The following is a 17,892-nucleotide window of genomic DNA, read 5'->3' as shown; positions in this document are numbered from 1 at the left end:
TGGCGACACTTCCGGCGTGGCTCGGGATGCTGCGAGCGGCGCGCGGCGGGGCCCGGCGGCTGCTGCGGGGGGGGCCCGCACCGGCACCCGCACCGGCACCCGCACCGGCACCCGCACCGGCACCCGCACCGGCAGCGCCGACACACGGCCGCCTGCCCCCGCCGCTCTGCCTCCCGCGCCGCCTGCTGCAACAGGCGCCCCAGCCCGCCGCGCCGCCGCCCGCCGTGGGGCGATGGCTGCTGGTCTGCAGCGGCGCCGTGGCCGGTGCCGTGGTGCTGGGCGGCGTCACCAGGTGAGCGCCGCACCCCCAGCCCCGCCGGCAGGGCCGCACAGCGGGGCCCTGGAGGCAGCCGCCCGTGTGTGCCCTCCGGTCCGTGCCGCCGTGACCCTCTGCGGCTGTCCGCACACCGAGAGCCGCCCCGGGAGAGCCTGTGAGGGCTCCTGCCGTGCCTGCCCTTCTTGGCTGCAAGGGGCCGTGCTGGGATAGGGCTGGGAGTACCGCGGACACTGTTCATGCTCTGTGGGTGCCGCTGCGGGGCATCTCTTGCACGTTTATCGTCATTTTAGGTGTGGTCATTCACAGACCCTCTGATCTCCATCCTGTTCCTAGTTGTGGGCTTAAGGATTGTCTGAACAAGGGTTTTAAGGGTTACCATATAACCGCAGAGTATCCTGACATCGAAGTCCCAGCTCCTGGGTCACTGTGCAGCCCACAGCTCTCGCTGCAGTTCCATAGATCTGCTGGCTGCCAGGGAGTGAGCTGTGCCTGTTGGTGTCTCTGCTCCCAGGCTGACAGAATCAGGCCTGTCTATGGTGGACTGGCACCTGGTGAAGGAGATGAAACCCCCCCGAACGCAGCAGGAGTGGGAGGCCGAGTTCCAGAAGTACCAGCAGTTCCCAGAGTTTAAAATGTGAGTGTGCAGAACTGGAAGGAGGGTGGGCTGAGAGCGTCCCTCCCGCGACCGAGCCACCCATACGCCCATGGTAAGGAGGGAAATGTCTCCTAAGTCACTGGGAAGGCGCACAAAACCTCCTGGTGGTGGCTCCTCTGCTGTTGTCTGGGGAAGGCCATCCCATACCGTGCAAAGTTCAGTGGGGGGCTGTGAAACAGTTGCTTTATTGTCCCTTAACAGCCTGAACCACGACATGACGCTGCCAGAGTTCAAGTTCATCTGGTACATGGAGTACTCTCACCGCATGTGGGGCCGCGCCGTGGGCCTGGCCTACCTGCTGCCCGCCGCCTACTTCTGGCGCCGCGGCTGCCTCAGCCCGCCCCTCAAGGGCCGCGTGGTGGCACTCTGTGCACTCGTCTGCTTCCAGGTGAGCCCTGACAGCCTCTGAGGGCACTGAGTGACCCCACAGATCGTCTGGTTTAGCCCTCTCTGAATGTCACTGAGTGACCCTAAAGATCATCTAGTTTTAGCCCCCTCTGTCACTGAGTGACCTTACAGATCATCCAGTTTTAGCCCCCTCTGAATATCACTGAGTGACCCTAAAGATCATCCTGTTTTAGCCCCCCTGTCTTTGAATATCACTGAATGACCCTACAGAACATCTGGTTTTAGCCCCCTGTCTCTGAATATCACTGAGTGACCCTAAAGATCATCCTGTTTTAGCCCCCCTCTGAATGTCACTGAATGACCCTAAAGATCATCCAGTTTTATCCCCCCTGTCTCTATAGGACACAAAACAACACAAGCACACACACCATTGCTCTCAAGGTGAAGTAAAAAAGGGAAGTTTATTTTCTGACCCCAACATTTATAGTTTTCCAAAAGTGACAGTGGATTGGAGGGTGAAAGTGCCACCTCTCCAATGACACTGAACATCGACGGTCCATCAGATTTCTCCTCCTCCATAAAAGAATGCAAAACAATAAGTTATTTACAGAAAGTGTGTGAGAAAGTTTGCTACAAGAATGTAAACATCAGAAGGCTTAGAAAATCTTAAAAAATCAGGGTGACACCCCCCTCTGAATATCACTGAATGACCTTACAGATCATCCAGTTTTAGCCCTCCTCTGAGTATCACTGAATGACCCTAAAGATCATCCAATTTTAGCCCCTGAACCAGAGATGTCTTTTAGTGGACCAGTTTGCTCAGAACTCCATCCAACCTGACTAGGGATGGGGCATCCACAATTTCTCTGGGAAACCTGTCCCAGTCCCCACCACCCTCACTATAGTGATATTTTTGCCCCCAACGAAGGAGAGGAGGAGGAGGATTGATGATGAGGAGGACTCCATTGATATCAGAAGGCTAATTAATTACTTTATTATACTATATTATTCTATACTCTATTACATTATATTACGTTACATCTAAACTGAACCTGCCAAGCACCCAACTGCACACACTGCCCAGAATCTTGTGACTGTCAGTGACAGTCCTGACACACACACACTCTTGTCCCTGGTAGGGCAAGGAAACAAAACACCATCACTTTGGGTAAACAGTCTCCATATTGCATTCTACTTTTGCACAAACACAGGCACAGCAAATGAGATAAGAATTGTTTTTCCTTTCTCTGAGGTTCAGAGAATGTGAAACCCAGAAATATTCCTGGGAAAAATTGTGCCTTGCATTTCTCTGTGAAGAGAAATGTGGTGACACCTCACAGCACAGAATTTTTTGCCAATATCTAATCTAAACCTGCCCTCTGCCAGTTTGATATCTTCTGATTCAGCATAACTAAGACAGTGGGATTCATGATAGCTTGGTGTCAATGACACCATGACAGTGTGTCAGTGCTGGTAGCTTGTTGAAAGTAGAGGAAACAAGTTGCTTTGCCCCTAATGTTCATCCCCTTTTAGTAGCTGCTGCTGTCCTGTCTGGGCCTGAGCCCTCTCCTGTTTTGTTAGGGGCTGCTGGGATGGTACATGGTGAAGAGTGGGCTGGAAGAGAAGCCAGACTCGTACGACATCCCCCGTGTCAGTCAGTACCGCCTGGCAGCACACCTGGGCTCGGCACTGCTCCTGTACTCTGCCAGCCTGTGGACAGGGCTGACTCTGCTGCTCCCACAACACAAGGTATGCAGTGGTGTCTCAGGGCGGTGGCAGTTCAGAGGGCTGGGGTGTGATGTGAAGGAAAGGAAAGGATGTGAAGGCTGATGGTGCCTCTCTTGTAGTGTCTGTTCCTGACTCTGATCTAATCCTTACAGTGTTACAAACACCCATTCTGTAAACTGCTTGGTTGTGGGACACTTGCTTTGGCTCGTGCTGTTCAGGTCAAAGTGATGAGTCTCAGAATTTGTGGAAGCTCAGCCAGGGGTGTGCCTGGCTGGGGTAAATTATTTTTGCCAGTAACTGTCCAGGGGCCACTTCAGTTTCTGCACAGAGCTGGACTTGATTAGCTGTGGTTTTGAGGGACACTGAAGCATGGCTGCTGTGTGGTGGTCTGTAAAATCCCCCTCTAAAATACAGACCAACCCCTTGGCCTGTGTATGTTGTGAAGGCTTTTCTTAGCTGCTGCCAACACCACTGCAAATGCCTTGATTTTGTTTTATTTTACAGTTGCCAGAAACCAAACAGCTCCTTCGCTTGAGACAATATGCTCATGGCACTACAGCTCTCATTTTTCTGACTGCTCTTTCAGGTAAAGCTCTTTCTGCTGTCCAGTTTGTACACCAGTTTGTATTCATTCCTCTCTGCTGGTTTGGTTTTTTTTTTCCTTCTGTTCTGTGAGCAACCCCATCCATTCTCTGGGAAAACTGCTGCTGTCAGGGATCTTACAGTCAAGAACCTCCTCACTGGTCTTTCCTGGGCAGGTGGAGAGGCACCTTCCAGCCTTCCTGTGCTGTGTGATCTCTCTATATCTTGCTAAACGAAATTCAGGATCAAGCTGAGCTCTTGAATGAGAGCTGTGCAACCTGGAGTGACACCTTTGTCTACTCTGGTAGTCTCAGTTTCTGCTCTGGGATTGCAGGTGCCTTTGTGGCAGGGCTGGATGCTGGCCTTGTGTACAATTCCTTCCCCAAAATGGGGGAACGCTGGATCCCAGATGATCTCCTTGCCTTCTCCCCCGTGCTCAGAAATATCTTTGAGAATCCTACAACTGTCCAGTTTGATCACAGGATCTTGGTAAGTGCTGTCTTCCTGATATGTCTGGGCTGCTTCTTGATTGTCTCCTGCAGCCAAGCTGTCTTCTTTGGGCTGTGGTTCTGTCAGCTTGAGTGATTTCCAGGGTGTCCAAAGGGCCTGAGAGCGTCTTACCAGTTTGCTTCTGCAGGAAGAGGAAGTTTAGCATTGTTTTTTATTTTCAGTGTGGCCTTCTTCCTTAAGGAGCTCTTCCTCCTGCGCAAGTAACACACTTTGTTTCTCTGATTCTCCTTTTCCATAACATGAAAAGTTATGGAAAAGGAGAATCAGAGAAACAGTGTGGGGTGGCCCTTGCTATTGAAATGTCTGGGAAGGCTGTGTGAAATCAAACTTGGAAATCCTGATATTGAATGCTTCCTGCAGCATTTCTGAACTTGTTTTGCTTAGTAGTGCCCTGTGAGTATATCCCAGCTAGGTAAAGCAATCTGGATATTAAATGCCACTGGCAGCCCTGCTGTGGACTAAGCTGTGGGTAAGACTAAAAAAAGAAAGATTAAGCTGGATCACCTTGGGTGACCTACACAGCAAGATTATGCTGGTGAACTACAGCTGAGTGGTGGAAGTGAGATCAGTTTTCCAGATGACAGCTTCCACCTTCACTTGTCAAGGTGGCAGCTGGGGAAGGGGCAGACACAATCTCTAATGACTTGAATTAATGAGGAGAAGCTGTTGAAAAGTAAAGCATTCATTTGGAAGAAATTAAAAGTCTTTATAACTTCACTTAAATTTTGGGGTTGTTAACTTGATGGTGTGGGAGCTCTAGGATTTGGTCATGGCCATTAATACATTTCTTTAGTTAAATACTGCTCACGCAATTTGTTTTACTGCATGGAAGGCAGTAAAAGGTCACTGCACCCATTTCCCTTGAACTTTCATTGAAGGGTGGCTGTTTCGCTTCCCTTCTGTAGGGAATTGCCTCCATCACGGCTGTCACAGCACTGTACTTCTTCTCGAGGAGGATCCCACTGCCTCGAAGGACCAGGATGGCTGTGACTTCCTTACTGGCTGTAGCTTGCATGCAGGTACCCCCCTTATTTTTTTCCTACTCCTTTGTAGCACATTCACAAGGCAGACCTGACCCCACTTGGATCTGTGCTGGCTCCAAGAGTCCAGAGCTGAGAGGTGGAGCTGCCTAGACCCCACATCTCACCATATTGCATGCACACTCTGAATTTGGGGTGGCTCAAGGTGTGGCTGTGACCCTTTCTAACAGCACACTTTGTGCTGGGCATGGTATCCGTGGTGCACCCACAACTGCTCTGACCTCTTCTCCCTCTTTGGCAGGTGGGCCTGGGCATCAGCACCCTGCTGCTGTATGTCCCTACGCCTGTGGCTGCTACGCACCAGTCGGGCTCCCTGGCCCTGCTCAGCATGGCACTGTGGCTCATGAGCGAGCTCCGCAGAGTTCCCAAGTAACGCCCCGGCGGGGGAGCCCTTCCTGGAGCGGCACCGCCGGACGCAGGGGCGGCCGCGCCCCGAGCCGCGGGTGCGCAGGGCGGAGTGCGCCCAGCCGGGCTGGCCGGGGCGGCGGGTGCGAGTGCGAGCTTTGTAACATAAAGGAGTTTGTGAAGCGCCTGTGTCTGCCTGGGTGCTCCTGCGCGGAGCGAGCTGCGGAGCCATGCGGGGGCCGAGCGGATCCGGGCCGGCCCGAGCCGAGCCGATCCGGGCTGGGCCGAGCGCATCGGCCAATGGGAGGCGCGGGTTGGCGCTGCGGCGGTGGGCGCGGCGCGGCGGTGGGCGGGCGCAGTCCGGTGCGGAGCGGCCATGACGGCGCACAGCTTCGCGCTGCCGCTTGTCCTCTTCTCCGCCTTCTGGGGCCTCGTAGGCATCGCCGCGCCCTGGTTCGTGCCCAAGGGGCCGAACCGCGGGTGAGTGGGGGCTCCTCGGGGGGTGCCGCGGTCGGGGGTTGTGGAGTTGGGCCTTGCCGTGCTAACGCCGGTGTCCCCGCAGGGTGATCATCACGATGCTGGTCACCACGGCCGTGTGCTGCTACCTGTTGTGAGTACCGCGGGCCGGGCCCGGGACCCTTTCCCCACCTCCCCTGCCTTCACCGAGACCGGTGGCTGCTGCCCAGCATCCTCCATGGATGGAGGCTGGTCCCCGGGCTGCGGCCCGCCTCCCTCCCGGGCCCATCGCTCCCGGGACAGCGGCCGCTCCTGGTCCTGCCGGGGGCTGACGGCGGGGTGCGTCCCTTTGCAGCTGGCTCATCGCCATCCTGGCCCAGGCCAACCCCCTGTTCGGGCCGCAGCTGAAGAACGAGACCATCTGGTACGTGCGCTTCCTCTGGGAGTGAGCATCGCTGGAAGCTGGCGCCTCAGCAGAGACCCCCACCAAATCCATCATCGTGAGTGGCCAGGGAGCTGGGATGGCACATGTCCGTGCCTGCCTCCGTTTGCCTAGGGAGGGAGCTGCAGCTCAGCCCTTGCTGGCCTGGGGGAAATGCTTTGGCTTCTGTGCCTTGTGGCTGTGCTGAGCTGGTCCCAGCATGGGGCTGCTGGCTGTGCACTGGGCCTGAGCACAACAAGCACTGTAGTTCTCAAATTTGTGGGAGCTCCCTCATGAATGCTGTTTGGTGCTAACTTCTCTTCCTTTCTCCCTCCCCCAGCTCTTGTAGCTGTTCCAGCCTCTCCCCTCCTGTACCAAACAGCCCCCAGAGGTGCTGGACAGAGGCTGGACCTGCTGCCCAAGCACACCTGGAGCACTGCAGCCTGGACCAATGGATGGCTGGGCCCCCAAGCACAGCAGGCAGCATCCCTGGACAAGGGCCTACTGATCCAGCCGTAGGAGCAGCCACGCTACCAGGGAGAGATCCCTTCAGCTGGCCCAGGGCTGCAGTGACTGGGCACCATCCTGTGAGGGATCTGTGTGTGGTGCCAGCCAATCCTGCCCCAGCAGTGCTTGTCCTGCCCTCTTGGTGTGTTCAGCCCTAGCCCCCATGTGAAACCCCTGCTTGTAGCCCAAGCTGCCCCACTAGTTGCCCTGTCCCTGGTCATCACATCCACTGGATTCTGTCTGCATAAGAACACAGGAGCCATTGCATCCCTGTGGAGTGAGCAGTGCCCTGGGGTGGGGGTGGTCCCTGCTAAGGCAGATTCTGGCTGTGGGTGCAAGAACAAAGGGTTGACCCAGGAGGAGCATGCAGCGTGCAGCATCCCCCTGGGTGTGGTGAGGGAGGTGCTGGCGTCTGCTGGCAGGGATGAAGAGAGGGCTGCCTCCCACCTGAGCAGTGAGGCAGCTGCAGTAGTGTTTAGGTATCTCCACCACAAGATGGGTCCAGGTTGTGAGAAGAGCCAAGCAGGGCACTGTGTTTCAGGTTTCCCCTTATTTATCAGATAATTTATCTGTATTTATTTATTTGTCTGTGTCATTTAACTTGTGTTGTGGAAATAAATCCTTTTTCTAGTAAGTCATGCTGGAGGCTAAGTCACTTGCTGCTTTGAGGCTGAGCAAGTCTTGGCCTTATTCTGATGCCTTTCCTTTTCCCAGCACTGTTCCTGCACCATGAGAACAAGGCCCAGGATCCTCAGCTGTTGAGCAGGAGGTTGGCAGCACAATGATGCATGGAAAGTTTTATCCTTGATGGCACCTGTGTGCTCATGCTGTGAGACCAGGGTCACAGGGAAGGAACTGTGTGTACTGAGAGAGAACTGGGTACTTGCCCAGCCTCTTGCAGCTGTGATGGGACCATTTCCATGGTGCTGGAGCAGCTCAGCAGCCTCTTTGCCAGGCAGCCAAGAGTCAGGTGGGGAATGAGGTAAAAAGCAGAGACCAGCATCTTGGAGGGGCTCTGAAGTGGGCAGGATTTTCCTCTTAGCAAGAGGGCAGCAGAGGATGCTGTTTCCAACAATCCCAGCAGTTTGGTTTGGTTCAGAGCTCTCCTTGCTGCTACCAGCTCAGGTAAGCTCAGTCCTGTTGGAATCAGAACACCACTGGCAGGAAAGGAGCTCCATCATCCCACAGTGGCAGCAGGAAGCAGCAGCACAGCTGTGCAGCCATGCAGCCACCCTGCCATGCCACCAGCCAGGAGCCATCGCTGCTGGGAGCTGCTCACCAGGAAAGGAGACAGTGCTGGATGGCTCAAGGGGTTTGTTTATTGCTACAGGAATGGGAACAGCTGAGTTCAGTAAAGTGACAAACTTCACTGGACCACCGGTGGGGCTCCAGCCCCAGGGAAGGTTCGTGCCTGTGTGCACAGCTCAGCCCTGGCCTGTCCTAGGCCTGAGAGCTGGGCTGGGCTGAGGGGGCTCTCCCAGGAGCAGGCCCAGCCTGCCCTGGTGGAGGAAAGAACCACAGGTCCTGACACTGGTGCCTGGGACAGCACAGGGCAGCTGTGCCCAGGAGGGAATGAATATGTGAAAGGAGACAGCCCACTTTGGTGGTGCCTCAAGAATCAATCCGTGAGCCCTCAGGGCTCAGTCTGGGATGTTGGGTAGGATTGTCCTCAGAGAGAAGACATAGCAAAGAGCAGGACACCCCTTCAGGAACACTCCCAAGAGGGGCCAGGCTGGGCAGAGCAGCCTGGTGGAACTAATGGTTTACCTTGCTCCTGCAGTAATTAGCTGGTGTCTGCTGCTCTCTCAGCCGCAGGGTTGTCAGGGCCTGCAGAAGGCCACCCCAGGTGATGAACCACAGCAACCTGGTGGCTGAGTCATGGAGTGGCTCAGTACTTCAGGCCAGAGCTCTGGGCTGGCTGCCTCAGTGATAGCGTCCTGTTATCTGAGGGATCTGCCAGGGCTGCAGCCTTGAGCCTGCTGGTGGCAGAGGACTTTGCTCTACACCATGTAGTGAGGCAAAGGCCAGAGGCCAAGGAATGCAAAGATTAGGACTGGGGCAAGGTGGAGAGGAAAGCTCTCGTGTCCATAGCTGCCTCAGCCCACAGACTCCGGTACTGATGCAGAGACGATGGAGCGCAGACTTTGAGATGGTCCTTAAGGAGGAGTCCAAGCTCTCAGAGCCCAGGCTGTCAGCCAGTCCTGGTTCTGCTGGTGCAACTGGATGCTGGGCACCTCTGGCATCACGGCACGCTCCCCGGGCCCAGCGGCACCACCACCTTGTCCAGCCAGAGCAGCGTGCGCTGTGCCAAGCGCAGCTGCCGGCGGTGGATGCGGCGCAGCCGCAGGAGGTAGAGCACGATGGCCAGCGCCACGACCAGGATGCAGGCAAAGAACAGATAGTGGTTGTAGACAAAAGAGAGGCGCAGCCAGGAGGGGTGTGCTTGCCGGATGCTCTCCTGACGGAGATCCCTGTGCAGAGGAACATCAGGACTGGCCATGAGATGCAGTGGGGTACCCCAGGGTCCGTGCAGGGCCCTCACCAGTGCAGGTACTGCTGCTCCTCCCCAGCCACCCTCCCTGTGTGACACCACCTGATGGTACCTGAGCGGCAGAAATCGCGTCTTGTAGAGGATGGCTCCCAGGGTCCACTGCACCTCCCGGTCGTACACCAGCTGGGCCGTGCGCAGGCTGGGATAGTCCACTGGGAACTGGAAGCCCTCGTGAAGGACTTGGTACATCCAGGCTGATTTGAAGCACTGATACCTGCAGACAGAGCACACAGGAGCATCAGCCACACACTAACAGCTGCAGCAGTGCCCGACCCCAGCAAAAGGCCTCCAGGAGGGCCAGCCATGGCACCTCCCAGCCAGCCTATTTACTTCAGCCGGTGCTGGTCAGCGTGCGCCGAGTAGAGGCCACCACGGAAACGCTGGGTCAGCACCTCCCATCGCTGGCTGCAGTATTCCTGGGGAAGGAGAAGTTGGGGTTCAGAGCACAGAAACCACCCTCACTCCCAGCCCCAGCTGCCCTGGGCTGGGGCAGCACCCACCTGGGCAGCAGAGATGAAGGTGGGGGCGCTGTACTGGCCCCCCAGGCGCAGCACGTCCTCGGTGCAGTAGAAGAACTCTGAGAAGCCGTAAAACTCGCTGTTGCTGAAGTCGATGGGTGCTTTGTAGGTCTCCACCAGGGAGACATGGCTGCCATTGGACCCTTCCAGGAGAGGCTGCAGCAGCTTTGCACAGGCCTGCCAGTCCCCTTGTCCCCTGATGTACAGGGTTTGGCCACCCCTCACCACTGTGTCCTCCAGCCCCACAGGCAGGCAGGGGTCCAAGAAGGGCATCTTGGGGCTCAGCCCTGTCTGCTGGTTGTGCAGGCTGGAAAACAGTGCAGGAAAAATTGGCAATTGCACAGGGGGTCCTATACCACCTCCCAAAAGCCTAATCTAGCCCTGTCCCACATCCAGATACCCTCTGCACCAGACCAGGCTGTGTCCTCTTGTACCCTGCAGAGCTGGTGCCTGCCCTGCCACCTTCTGCTAAGGCTGAACTCACCAGATCTGTCACACTGGCCTGCAGCTACGCGCTCTGAGCGCCTGCAGGGTGCAACAACGCACAGCCCACCCCACCCAGCTCATGGGGATCTGTGCCTCTGCACAGTCCCTGGGGATCTGGAGGCAGGGGCTGCTCCCGGCACAGGAGTACCTGGGCACCAAGCCTCCACCTCTGGCGACAGCTTCATGTAGTGCTCTTGGAAGGAAAGGAGAGACAGGAGACAGGAGAGCTCGAGGTGGGGATGCAATGGAAAGATGTGCTGAGTGAATCGGTGCTGGAGGAGGGGAAGTCAGAGCAGGAAAAGCCAAAAGCCACTAGGAGGGGCCTCCCTGTAGCCTGTCACAAGGAGAGAAGGAGGAAGGCAGGGAGCTGTGGCACTGATAACGCCTGCCAGGCTCGGAGAACAGCAGCAGCCAAGCCCTCTGTTCCAGCCCAGGCACCAGCTGCTGCCAGCGTGGCTGTGGGAGCTGTTATCACCACAGGCAGCTCGTGAGGCAAATCCAAGGGGAGAGCACAGCATGGAGGAACCGGCACCCCGTTTCACAAGGCTCTAGTGGGGGCACCACTGGGTGAGGCAGCAATACCGGTTGTGCACATAGGTTTGGTTCAGCACGTGCTCCTCATAGCGCTGCCGGGCAAAATTGCCCCCGAAGCCCAGGAAAGTGTTGACGTAGACACGGTACATGTGGCCAGTGTGCTGCACGTCACAGCCCAGGTTGAATTCTGCCAGCAAGCTCTTAGCAGCCTCGTCCTGCTGACACAAATGGGTCCATGATCAGCAGCAGTCCAGGGAAGGCAGGAGCTGCTCTCGGGACCAGACACGCACCTGCTGTGGGGAGGAGATGGCCCCGGAGTCGGGCACCTCGTAGGCAATCTGCAGGGAGGCGCCTCCCATGTCGAGGATCCCAACTGTTCGTTTCCGAACCAGGGGCTTCCCCTGGTCCCCGAGGGCTACGGTGACCACTGCATCCTCCTCTGCAACCCACAGCAGCATGTCAGCAAGAGGCAGGGCCTGGGGCAGCATCTTCTCCCTTCCACCATCACCCCACAGCTGCCTCAAGGGGCTCCCCCCACAGGCAGACCCCAGGGGCCACCTGCAAGGATCACCTCCCAGGTCTAGGAGAGTTTCACACTTATGACAGGAGTCAGGCACTGCTGCCTACTCCAGAGGTTGATCTTAGCTACAGCACTGGTACAAAGTCCAGCATGCTCTGCTTAGACCCTCCCAGCTGTTCTACAAGCAGCCAGACTCACCATCCTCATGATCAAACCGTCCCAGGACAAAGTTGATGCCAATCCACGCGTAGACACCTTCACAAGACAGAAAAGGTCATTACAACAATGTACCAAAGAGGAACAGGCAGTGCTTTGTGGCTGCTCCTACCTTCCTGCTTCCCTGAGATCACTTCTGCGTGTGATTTGGAGAAGAGGAAATCAAACTCCAGGGGCACATTTGTCACCAAGTCTTCCAGGATTGCAGCTTGCTGCCTGCGAGGGTGCAGGAGAGGGACAGATGCTGATGCTGGTGGAGACAGCAGGAATCACACCGCACTACAGACCCCGTTCAACCCCACAAGTCCTGCTGCTGCAGCCAGCATGTTTTGGAGACGAAAAATAGATCTATTTGTTTGAAATCCTCAGAGAAAAGCATCTCCTCTCAGCTCCCTCCCAGCATGCTCACACCTTCCTTCCACATCCCTTGCTACACTCCCCTACAACGCGCCGTTTCCTTTTCCAATCCCCCCGCAGGACTCTCGATTCTCCCGCAAGCTCCAAGAGAGGCAGCTGTGCTGCTCCTCCCGGGGCTGAGCGGTGCCAGCGCACCCCCGGCTCTCCTGACCGGGGCGGCGAACTCACCGCTCGGGCAGCAGCCGCATGCCGGCCGTGCACAGGATGTACAGCGGCGTCTCCTTGTGCTTCCGCGGCGGGACGTGCGCGGCCGCGAAGCGCAGCAGCGGCCGCAGGTACGGCGTGGCCTGCTCGGGGGCTGCCGCGGTCACCGAGATGCCTGGCGGGGAAGGCGCCGTGAGCCAGCCCGCCCCGTCCGTGCCGGGGGCTCGGGGCCGGAGCGGGGCAGCACGCACCGGGTTTAATTTTCTTGACGACGGGGCGGCTGCTGCGGTCCCTCATCTGCCGGATGTCCAGCAGGTCGTGCGGGTTCCCGTTGTGCGGGGGCCAGAAGTAAACGAAAACGCGGGACCCGCTGCTCCCGCAGTCCACCACCACCCCGTAATTAAGGGACGAGTCCTCGGTGTCCGTGGCCGTCAGCTCCTCCGCCCGCGCCAGGTACCTGCGGCATGGCGGCTCAGCACCGGCGCCTCAGCACCGGCGGCCGGCCGTGACCCCGCTCCCGGCACCCAGTCCCGCTCACCTGTCGTCCCGCCGGGAGGCGCGGGGCGGCGCGGCCCAGCGGCGGGGCACGGCGGCCGCCAGCAGCAGCAGCAGCCCCAAGAGGAGAGCGAGCCCCAGCACCGCCGGGCGCTGCCGTGGCCCCGGGCACGGTCCCACCGAGCGCCACGACAGGCAGAAAACGCCGACCCTGAGGGTAGAGACCACTGCTGAGCACCGGCACCGCGCCGGTCCCGGCCCCCGCGCCGAACCCCCGGAGCGGCCGCACTCACCTGGCCATGTGCACCCGCTGCCGCCCGCCCGCGCATCGCCGCTGCGGGCACCGCCGCCGGCACCGGCGGACACGTCACCGGCCGCCGCCGCCGCCGCGCCCCGCCGGCGGAGCCCCGCCCCCCGCGCCACGGCGGCCAATCGGCTGCGCCCGCCCTGCTGGAGCCACGCCCACGCTGCCCGACGGCCAATCGTCCTGGGCGGGACGCGCCCCTCTTCGCGCGGGCGGGGGCGGTGCCCGGCGTCGCCCTTGCTCCCGCGTCCGACCTTCGCCGAGAGGCGGCGCGCGCAGGCTGCCGGCCAATCGCGGGCGCCCAAAAACACAGCGCGCTCCGACGTCCGGAGTGGCGGACTCGCCCGCCAATGGCGGCTCTTCAGTCCCCCGGAGAGGCGGGGCGAGCGGGCCAAAGGTCGCGGGCGCGCCGGCCAATGCGCTGCGCGGTAGGGCGGGGCGCGAAGTTGAGACAGCCAATGGGCTGCGAGGGCCGGCAGGGCAAGCAGTCTCGGCGGCCAATGGGCAGCGCGCCCGAACGCGCCAGAGGAAGCGGCCGGCCAGTGGCGGCGCCCGAGCCGCGGCGCCGGCGGCCAATTAGCGCGGTGTGCGTGGGCGGCGCGCGGCTCGCCTAGCCAATGGGCGCGCTTCAGGGGCGGGCGCCGGCCGGCGGCGGCCAATGGGGGCCGGGGAGGGGCGGGCCGGCACAGGGCGCGGCGGGCGCGGGCCGGGGCGGCGGCGGCGGCGGCGGCGGCGGCGCGATGGAGCTGGGGGCGGGAGCGGGGGCGGGCGCGGGCCCCGGCGCGCGGGGCGGCGCGGAGTCGGGCCGCGTCCTGCTGCTGCTGATGGGCGGCGGCGGCGGCGCGGGCCGGGCGCGGCGGGGCGGCGCGGAGACGGAGGTGGCGCCGGGTGCCGGTCCCGGCCCGGGGGGCCCCGAGCCGCGCTCCCCGCCCGCCCCCGACTACGAGGCGCTGCCGCAGGGAGCCGCCGTGTCCACGCACATGCTGGCGGGCGCCGTGGCCGGCGTCATGGAGCACTGCGTGATGTACCCCATCGACTGCGTCAAGGTGCCGGCGGCGCGCGGGCGCGGGGAGGGACGGGGCCGGCGCGTCCCACGGGGAGCCCCGGGCACGGCCTGACGAGCCGCACGGCCGGGCCCGCCCTGTTTTGCAGACGCGAATGCAGAGCCTGCAGCCGGAGCCCGCCGCTCGCTACCGGAACGTGCTGGAGGCCCTGTGGCGCATCGCCCGCACCGAGGGCGTCTGGCGGCCCATGCGCGGCCTGAACATCACGGCCACCGGCGCCGGGCCGGCGCACGCCCTCTACTTCGCCTGCTACGAAAAGTTAAAAAAGACGCTGAGCGACGTTATCCACGCGGGGGGCAATAGCCATGTGGCCAACGGTACCGGCCCCGGCAGCCCGGGGGGAGCGGGGCGGGAGCGGCGGTGTGGCGGTAGGGCGGTCCCGGCGCGGGTCGGGGTGCCGCGGGTGTCCTAAAGCCCTGTGCTCTCTCCAGCCATGAGCCAGCCGCACGGTGCCGGGCACGGGGACGCGCCGCGCCTGCAGAGCTGCCGCCAGGTAGCTGGCCTGAAGCGGGTCGGTGGCCCTGGCTCGGGAGGATGCTGGTGGACGGGAGCTGCCTGCAGACAAGCTGGGACTGGCCGTGGCCCCGTGGGTCGGCAGTGCCAGAGCTCGCCCCAGGAGCGCCATGTGGTTTCGGAGCCTGTCTCGCCACGGTGCCCGTTGCCCGTCTCCAGGACCCGCCACAGTAGGGGGAGCGTGGGGCTGAGGGGAGAGCAGGGCACGTTCCGCCCTTGGCAGGCGTGCCGCAAGTGCCAGCGGGACGTGGGGACACTCACTGTGGGCTGCCAGCTGGTGGCATTGGCCTGTCCACCCAAGAGTGGGCACAGATGAGTCCCGGTGACCCCATGGGACATGGCAGCCTGCCACTACCTTCCCCCTCTCTTCCTGTATCTCAGTCTGGGTGGGAGCCCCTGAGCACCAGCCTGCCTTTTGGAAGGGAGATGGAGACTGCCTTCAGACCTCACCTTTTTCATGGGCCTCCACCTGTGCCTCTGCCAGGGACTTGGGGCTGTGCTGGAGTCCCAGGGTCCCTCACCTTTCCCCCCCCTCACATGTGGCAGTTCTTGTTTTGCAGGTGCAGCCGGGTGTGTAGCAACGTTGCTCCACGATGCAGCCATGAACCCTGCTGAAGGTAATGATGGTACTGGCCTGCTGGGGAGGGGAGAATCAGGGTCTGCCCGAGCCTCTTGGGTCCCCTCTGTAGCACAGAGAGTGCCCTTGTTCTTGCCTGACTGCAGGGCTTCTTTGGGGGCCCGTGGCTCCAGGTAGGGACCCTGGTGGCTGGCTGCTGTGGGCAGGGTGGGTAGAAGAGATTAACTCGGGAGCACAGCAAAGCATGGTTCAGGAGGAGCTGGGAGGGGGGGCATGGGCCTTTCATCCAGGAGTTTGGCTGGGGACTGTAACCTGGAGCAGGAGAGAAGGGAAGAGAGATGTGATTGGCACTGCCAAAGTCATTCTGAGTGTGTGGAAGCTGGGCACTGCTGTATTGAGATCTAGGGAAGAGGTGGTGCAGTCATGGGCCTGTGTTCAAGAGAATTAAAAGAGTGAGATGTAAAAACTGCTAGAGAAGTTGGGAGAACGGAGATCTTGTGAAATGTCTGAAAGATGCTGATTTTGATGGGCCTGGTATATATGAAAAAGTTAGAGGGAGTTAGTAATTTTACTGAGTCCATGGAAGTAGTGGGAGAAGGAGAAGCAATGAGGAAAGGCCAGTCATGAAGGTATTTTTCCCTTTTAAAACTGGAGAGCTTGTGACAGTGCAGGCTCCAGCTGATATGGGTGCAGATCCTGCCTCCCCACTGCATGGCAGGGACCCCGAGGAGCAGGCAGCTGCCATACCATTGTCATGCAGCTTCTCTTGTCATGACTGTAGTAGTTCAGCACGACATCATTTTGAGCTCCTTATGGTCACATTGAGATAGGGGGGGTAGAGCAGTGGCAGGCTGTGCTCTGGACTCCCCTGTCCCACTCTTGGGTGGTTTGGGGTGTTTGGCTCTGAACCTTGCCCAGAGTGGCTGCTAACAGCTCCTGGCTAGTGGGCTCTGCAATGAGCTGTGGTTATTCTGGGCTGCAGTGGGGGTGGAAAGGGAGGGACAGTCTTATCTAGATCGAGAGCTGTGTGGGAAATAAGAAACTGGATGCCAAGGGGTTCTTCTGACTGACTGATAGCTCTGCAGCAGTGGATGGGGAAACACTGGTTGCTCGGGAGCAAGGGTGGATCTGGACTGTAAGCAGTGGGATATCAGGATATTCCCTGAGGCTGTGGCATGTGAGTGGTGATGTGTGTGTGGCAGTGATGCCTCAGCAGATTTAAACAGCTGCTGTCCTGTCTGGAGACACGTGGCCACCAGTGGTTCGAGTTATCTCTCTTCAGCTCTTAGACCAATGTCACCAAACTCCAAGCAGTTGGAGGAAGCCTGGCTTTGTGTTTACCCCTGTTTCTCCTCTCCCCCCCGTGCCCGGGTGCTGGCTGCCGCTGCCTGTCCCAAGTGGTGAAGCAGAGGATGCAGATGTACAACTCGCCTTACCAGCACGTGATGGACTGTGTGCGGGCCGTGTGGCGCAACGAAGGGGCCGGGGCTTTCTACCGCAGCTACACCACCCAGCTCACCATGAACATCCCCTTCCAAGCCATTCACTTCATGACCTATGAGTTCCTGCAAGAGCAGCTGAACCCCCACAGACAGTACAACCCAGGCTCCCACGTGGTCTCTGGGGCCTGCGCGGGGGCCGTCGCTGCTGCCGCCACAACGCCTTTGGACGTTTGCAAAACGCTGCTCAACACCCAGGAGTCCCTGGCCTTGAGCTCCAACATCAGCGGACACATCACAGGCATGGCCAATGCCTTCAGGACGGTGTACCAGGTGGGCGGTGTGCCCGCCTACTTCAGAGGGGTCCAGGCCAGAGTCATCTTTCAGATGCCCTCCACGGCCATTGCCTGGTCCGTGTACGAGTTCTTCAAATACATCCTCACCAAGCGCCAGGAGGAGCGTCGGGCCGGCAAGTGATGCAGAGCCAAACGCCGCTCCAGACCCGTCTCACGTCCCCTCCTGGTGTGTCTTCTGACCCCTCTCCCCTTTGGTTTGGTTTGTGTTGAAGAGAGGGGGCAGCGAAGCCCTTTGGGGTGTAGCGATGCCGTTTTTGCCTGTGGCTGTGGCAGCCCTGCCCAGGCTGCACAGCTCGCTCTGCTGGGCTCCTCCGAGATGTCCCTGGGAGCTGCAGCCCAGGTCACCTGCCCTGGCACTTTGGTGGAGCTGTGCTCCCGACTTCCCTTAACCACAGCATCTCATGCAAAACTCAGCCCTGCTCAGAGGGAAGGTGAATGTGCTGCCCTGCCCCGGCAGGGCCAAGCTGAGCTCGCAGTCACCGAGGAGGGGGTGGCAGCGGGGTGCTGGGGCTTTGTCTGGCTTTTGGCTGAAGCACAGTGTAAGTCTTGGCCGTTGTCTCGTAGCACGCACATGATGCTGACTGCCCCGTGGTGGTGGTGGTGGTGGTGGGCGAGGGGAGGATGGCACTTGAGGAGGGAGCCTGTAGGTTTGTTCTTGTTCCTGCTCTTGACACCTCCAATAAAAACAGTTCTGCTCTATCCTCATGTCCCATTCTTACCTCCAGCATGGCCCAGCTGCCAGCACTGTGCCTTTCTGACTGTGCCTGGTGCTGAGCTCTTTTGATGGATGCCAGAGCAGGGGAGGGGAGAGCAGTCTGGGGGTGCTGGTGGGAGAAGGGGGCCTGTCTGGCCCAGTCACCCTGGCAGCATGCAGGGAAGAGGGTGCCCC

The 17,892-nt window shown here is 59.6% G+C and overlaps 4 protein-coding genes across 4 annotated transcripts; 3 read left to right on the top strand and 1 right to left on the bottom strand.

Moving 5' to 3' along the window:
- Positions 1–26: 26 nt before the first annotated feature.
- LOC132075994 (cytochrome c oxidase assembly protein COX15 homolog) lies at positions 27–5,672 on the top strand. The gene is made up of 8 exons (XM_059476819.1): positions 27–292; positions 789–911; positions 1,134–1,320; positions 2,862–3,029; positions 3,513–3,594; positions 3,925–4,079; positions 5,006–5,119; positions 5,382–5,672. The coding sequence occupies exons 1-8, from the start codon at positions 27–29 to the stop codon at positions 5,511–5,513; spliced, it is 1,227 nt and encodes a 408-aa protein (XP_059332802.1). The 3' UTR covers positions 5,514–5,672.
- Positions 5,673–5,834: 162 nt separating this feature from the next.
- Positions 5,835–7,503, top strand: ATP6V0E2 (ATPase H+ transporting V0 subunit e2). Its single transcript, XM_059477073.1, has 4 exons — positions 5,835–5,965; positions 6,048–6,095; positions 6,297–6,441; positions 6,703–7,503. The coding sequence occupies exons 1-3, from the start codon at positions 5,862–5,864 to the stop codon at positions 6,388–6,390; spliced, it is 246 nt and encodes an 81-aa protein (XP_059333056.1). The 5' UTR covers positions 5,835–5,861; the 3' UTR covers positions 6,391–6,441; positions 6,703–7,503.
- A 675-nt stretch (positions 7,504–8,178) lies between these two features.
- Positions 8,179–13,051, bottom strand: ENTPD7 (ectonucleoside triphosphate diphosphohydrolase 7). The gene is made up of 12 exons (XM_059477131.1): positions 13,044–13,051; positions 12,794–12,961; positions 12,507–12,712; positions 12,280–12,430; positions 11,807–11,910; positions 11,677–11,733; positions 11,249–11,397; positions 11,007–11,173; positions 9,921–10,245; positions 9,751–9,836; positions 9,473–9,634; positions 8,179–9,340 (listed from the first exon to the last, which is right to left on the bottom strand). The coding sequence occupies exons 1-12, from the start codon at positions 13,049–13,051 to the stop codon at positions 9,112–9,114; spliced, it is 1,812 nt and encodes a 603-aa protein (XP_059333114.1). The 3' UTR covers positions 8,179–9,111.
- Positions 13,052–13,779: 728 nt separating this feature from the next.
- Positions 13,780–17,702, top strand: SLC25A28 (solute carrier family 25 member 28). Its single transcript, XM_059477476.1, has 4 exons — positions 13,780–14,100; positions 14,207–14,435; positions 15,192–15,248; positions 16,607–17,702. The coding sequence occupies exons 1-4, from the start codon at positions 13,795–13,797 to the stop codon at positions 17,122–17,124; spliced, it is 1,110 nt and encodes a 369-aa protein (XP_059333459.1). The 5' UTR covers positions 13,780–13,794; the 3' UTR covers positions 17,125–17,702.
- Positions 17,703–17,892: the final 190 nt, after the last annotated feature.

This window comes from Ammospiza nelsoni, chromosome 8 (assembly GCF_027579445.1).
Source record: "Ammospiza nelsoni isolate bAmmNel1 chromosome 8, bAmmNel1.pri, whole genome shotgun sequence".
In the NCBI taxonomy this organism is placed as follows: Eukaryota; Metazoa; Chordata; class Aves; order Passeriformes; family Passerellidae; genus Ammospiza; species Ammospiza nelsoni.
Note: the sequence above shows the minus strand (reverse complement) of the source record. Positions and strands in the feature narration are given on the sequence as shown.